This window comes from Malurus melanocephalus, unplaced genomic scaffold, assembly GCF_030028575.1.
Source record: "Malurus melanocephalus ecotype Western Australia unplaced genomic scaffold, MMel_1.1 scaffold_43, whole genome shotgun sequence".
NCBI lineage: Eukaryota > Metazoa > Chordata > Aves > Passeriformes > Maluridae > Malurus > Malurus melanocephalus.
The window spans coordinates 1053018-1058230 of NW_026623275.1; the positions used below are offsets into that span (position 1 = coordinate 1053018).

At 50.3% G+C, this 5213-nt stretch overlaps 1 protein-coding gene across 1 annotated transcript in view; it reads right to left on the minus strand.

The window, feature by feature from the left end:
- Positions 1–207: 207 nt before the first annotated feature.
- TULP4 (TUB like protein 4) overlaps positions 208–5213 on the minus strand; it is a 143765-nt gene continuing 138759 nt past the window's right edge. The window contains 2 exon segments of the mRNA XM_057364849.1: positions 208–1244; positions 2961–5213. The exon segment at positions 2961–5213 is cut by the window's right edge and continues 132 nt beyond it. Coding sequence (XP_057220832.1) covers positions 1128–1244; positions 2961–5213 — 2370 coding nt within the window. The 3' untranslated portion in view covers positions 208–1127.

The following is a 5213-nucleotide window of genomic DNA, read 5'->3' on the forward strand; positions in this document are numbered from 1 at the left end:
AGGCAGACATCAACTTCTTTAATACACTGGGTTTTCGAACCCTGGTTCCAGTCAGGAGAGGGTTAATTCTTGCAGTAGCCAGGACAGKGCATGGCTAGAACCCAGAGRTCATTCTATACCACMTCCCATCATTTTCTGGGGCTGTGGGAAGGGGCCCCATCTGGGTCGCACAGTGTGGCAGCACGGTCAGGTAACAGCACAGGTGAGCACTGTGTAAATCCTTTGCCTCTCTTGCACTCTGTTATTAACATTGCTACTGTTATTGTTTGTTTTCTTACCTCATTGCTGTTCGTAGTAAATTATCTCTACCTGTGATCTTTACTTTTTATGCCTCCAATTCTTCTCTCCATCCCACCACAGGGAAGGGAATAGGGGAGAGGGGGATGAGCAAGTAGTACATGGTTCAGAGTGTTTTGGTRAGAACACTACACTGGGGAATACCATTCCTAAACCATGACAAACACCCACTGGYAAGAATTTTTTCTTTTCTGAATAATATATCATTGTTTATACATTAAATGTTTACCTAAATAAGCCTCCTTGGAACCTGTGGTGCTCAGTTATTAGCAGATCATGTGTCTTCAAGTATTACAGTTTTTTTTTCTACTTTTTTGCTGCTATCACTGATGTTTTAGTAGTTGAGTAGTAGTAATAGTAGTACAARCTGGACCAGAAAAGTTATGTTCCCTGTTCTAAAAAGAATAGCATGAGATAAGGCAATCTATCAAAAAGAGCAGTCTGTTTTAATCCCCCCATGAGCTTACATCAGCTACTGTAGCACACACGGCAGAACCACCACAACAAGCCAAAAGCCACACTTCTCCACATAACACTGAACGGTCCTCAACCCTTCGCTCTTTCTGAAACCCAGCACAATGCTTGAAAAGAAAAAGAAACCGGAAAACAAACAAGCTAACAAACAAACAAACAAACAAACAGAAAACAGCCCCCCACCCTCCACCCCGTGACTGATTAAATTAATGCCCTTCTGGTGGGCACCAAGAGACCTTTCCAGTTTTACTGCCTTCTTAACTCCCAGGCATCTCTGCACACCTAAAGCAGGCTGCCCTGACATTTTCCGGTTTGGACTTTATGAGAAGGTTAACATTTTCCAAGTCTCTGCTTGTTCATTTGAGGCGTTGAGTCACATTAGCCAGAGCAACAGCAAAGGCTTGCACTGCAGAAAATGGATACTGAAAGTCCAAAATGTAGGCATTGCCATCAATTCTTCCAAACTGCATCACCTGGGGAGCAGGGGAAGAGGAAAAGGGAGGGAAAAAGAGAACAAGGTCAAAAAAACCAGAACCACAGAAAAGGAGCAAAATGAGAGAAAGAGAAATATTTTTGCACCTTTGTATGAACACCTCTCCTTCTCAGTGAATATGACTGGAGCAACTGACAGAATGGGGTATCATGCCAAACAGCAATGAGAGCATTGTACTTTTYATCTGTATAGAGTATTTGACTGCAGCATTTGACTCCACAGAGTAAACTGATAAAACATGCTAGACTGCATGCAGCATTGGTTTAAGTAGCTTATCACCAATTATTTCAGGAGATGTGGGTACACCAGCATGCTTCCTGTAGGAAAATAWCAGTCTCTCCCTTGGAAATATGCTATCATCAGTCCATCAGGAAAACAAGGTTTTRTTTTCAAACAAAGGAGCTTTGAGGGAAGGGGAATAACCAATTTTCTCGCTCTAGCATTTCATAGCTGATAAAGGTGTTCATTCTTCGCGGTTATCTTTCCCTCTGCATAAACTTCACTAGCACGTAATTACAGTGAGAAAGAATTAGCAAAGGGGCAATGCGAGCTGTTTGAAATGTAAAAGCAAAACTAGCCAGGTTGTTCATTGCTTTTCCACAGGGAATATCTTAAGTTTGGCCTATTATTACTGTTTTTTCATTCACTTCATTGGAAATCCAGATTTTATTCACTCTACAGAGAAGATCCTTGGGTTGGAATGGAGACTGTCTGTGCAAGTCAAGCCAGGCTTTGCTCCCCACACCCACCAGCAAAACCTGTGGTTGGGTGATTTTGCACAGCTGCCCATGGGCACTTTTCCACAGCCATTTAACTGAAGAAAGAGGTATAAATGGCTCTGATCCCTGCCTTTGAGCTATTGGGACAATACAAGCAAAACCAAAAGACTACCACTGGTCAAGCAGATTTGACACTTAAGACAACTTAAATAAGAGGAAGTTGAGAGCCTTGATATCTTTAGTAAACCAGAAGTGACTTACAGCTGGACAAGGAAACAAATACAAATCTCCTGAGTCTCAGTCCAGCATCCTGCTGATTAGTACCACTTAAAAGCCTAGGTTTGGTGTAGTAGGAGCATACCACTCTGGCCAAAACTAAATGTTTTGATTTTTTGAACTACCCGTTGACTCTTCTACCCACAGGCAGTTCAAAAGTGAGCAGTGGTCCAGCAGCACTTTGTTCTGGGGTGGGTCAGTGTCTCCCTCCTCTAAGCTTGAAGAGCAAGCCCCAGGGACTGGTAGCTGCTCATAAGTGGAAATTTTGGCATGGAGGGAACCTACCTGCTAACTGGCTAACCTTTGTGAGCAGGGCAAGATGGGAGCAGCGTTCACTCAATTAGCTGCCATCCACACCCATCACTGGTGGCAAATGCAATTATCGCAGAGGAAAGCTGCTGTATTTATTACAAAACCTTCAGCAGTGAGAGCCAGCAAGACTTCAGGAGGCTCTTGCTCTCATGTCTGACTGCAGCGAGACCAAACATATTTTGTATATTTACTTTACAACTGAACTTCACCCTCCACACTGAACTTAGACCTTCAACAGCTGTTTTTTATCACCACATGGCAAAGCTTTTTTTCAAGGAACAGCTGCCACAAGCAGAAGGCGCTTGGCAGCACGAGAGACAGCTTATTCCTGGCACAGCTTTCCCACACCCTGGCCCCCATTCCAGCAAATGTGTGCCACCTGTTCCTACCTGTCGTCCTTCCAGCTCAATCTGGAAGTTTTTTGCCGACTCCTGGGTCACCCGCCCTCCAAAGTCCAGCTGGTAGACTTGTGTGGCCTCGTTCCACAGCGGCTGCTTGTTGGCCATCACATAMACAAAGCCTTGGCTTCCCAGTCTCCCATCCTCCTTCTCACTGGCCTTCCGGCACTTGAATTCATCCAGCTCACTGGCTGTCCTCAAACTCCTTTTGGTTTTCCAACCCTTTTTACTGCCCTGGCTCTGGTTCATCAGTTCATCACCGCTGATAAAAAGTTCCGGCTCACTCTCTGAACTGTCCTGAAACTCATTTGTCTTGTTCAGTTTCTTGGACTTCAGCTGATCTTTCTGGCTCTTGACCTTCTTCTTTTCTCTCCCCAGCCGAGGGCTGGCTATCAGTGAATTGAAGTCAGTCAGTGTCCTTGCCTCCTTTTTGACCTTGCCCTCAGTGATAGCCTGCACATTTCCTTCCTCAGCTCGACTGTCCAGGCGTTTCCGGCTCTTCTTGCCAAATTTGTCTGTCCTTTGAGGAACAGGGCTTTCTGTCAAGGAGAGCACCTCCTGGAAAGTGTCTGCAGTCTCCACCATCACCTCTGTGCCCACGTGGCCCTGCAGCTCTGCTGGTGGGGGAGACATCACTGGCTTCTCCACCACGAGGAGTGGCTTGGGGGGCAAGGTGCCCTGGGGGTTCTGTACGGGTGGGCAGGCGCTGTAGGAGCTCCACGGGTGCAAGGCGATCGGTGGCAGCTGTAAACTAGAGCAAGTGCTACTTCCCGGGTACATGGGTGGCAAAGGGCAGTAGGAGAGGTTGGATGGATAACCTGGCTGAAGCACAACTGTGGGTTCCTGCTGTGCAAACTGTGTTGGGGCCAGAGCTTCTTTGGGGGAGCAGGGAGCCTGCATTCCCTGAAGGGGTGGGGCACTGTAGTTCCCTGGGTAAGGTACTCCAACCCCGTAACTCGTCTGAAAAGTGGCAGTGGGACTGGTTGGAGACTTGGGGGAAACAAATGGCACTCGAGACATATCCAGATGTTGAGCTTGACCAATGATGAGTGGAGGAGGTTTTAGAGGGTTGGGCACTGAGCTCTGAGATGTCCTTTCCTGAGGAACCCATATCTCTTCGCTCACCATAGGATCCCATTGGTACGGCGGTGGCCGTTTTACACTAAGGGTAGCCTCTGTCAAGGACACAGGTACGTGCCGTACTGGTTTCTCCACCGGGCAGTGCTGAGAAAGGGCCTCATCCTCCGTGAAGGCCGAGTTGATATAATCCGCTCGGTCACGGGAATTGTCAGGCGGGCTCAGCAAGCTGTAGGAGGACTGGGAGGCCAGAGGCGAAGTACTGACAGAGTGAGCAATGACAGAGCTGTGTTGGGAACCACTCCCTGTACTCAGATCGGGTCTCATGGCACCAATACTGGAAGTGCTGCTACCAGCATTGGCACTGGCCATGGTGCCCGCGCCACCAGTGCTCGCACTGCTGCTGCTGCTGCCAGCGCCGCCACTGCTGCACTGGCTGCAGGTGTACAAGGCYGTGGGTACTCTCTGCTGGTACTGTGCCGACACAATGTTGCTCTTGGCTTTAGGAGGAAGTTGCAAAGTGGCTCTCTGACCATCCATCAGCTGAGCCATTTTCAGGGCCGCCTCTCTGCTGTTCCTCCGCAGAGTCGCATGAATGATACTGCTGTCCAGCCTCTGCGCCATGCTTCTGCCCTGGGACAGCTGGCTGGCAATGTCAGGGTAGGGCGGMGGGTCCCCGGTCGGGATGGAATAACGGGGGACCGTGAGCCGGTTCAAGGTGGCGCTGGCACAGGGCTGCTGCATCTTCTTCTCGGCGGCCGTGATGCGCAAGGTGGCGGAGCTGCCGGGGCCCGGCAGGGTGTAGGTGCTCTGGGCGCACAGCATCCTGGTGCGAGGCCGGCACACCTCCTCCACATTGCCGCTGCTGTCGAACGTCGTTATCCGCTCGTACCCCAGGGGCGTCTGGTAGTGCCCCGCCGGGTAGAGGGAGAACTCGCCCTTCTTGAGGCAGAGATCGAGGGGCGGCTGCGGGGGGCCGGGCGGGGGTGGCAGGGCGGGGGCGGGCGCGGCGGGGATGGTGCCGGGGTAGGGAGGCGGCGGGTTCATCTTGTTGAGCTGCAGCTCCGGAGCGGCCCCGAAGATGACGGCGTCCCCTTCCACCAGCTGCGGCCCCGGCCGCGGGGCTTTGGCCTTGGGCGGGGGCTCATGCTCGCGGTCGCCGTGGTC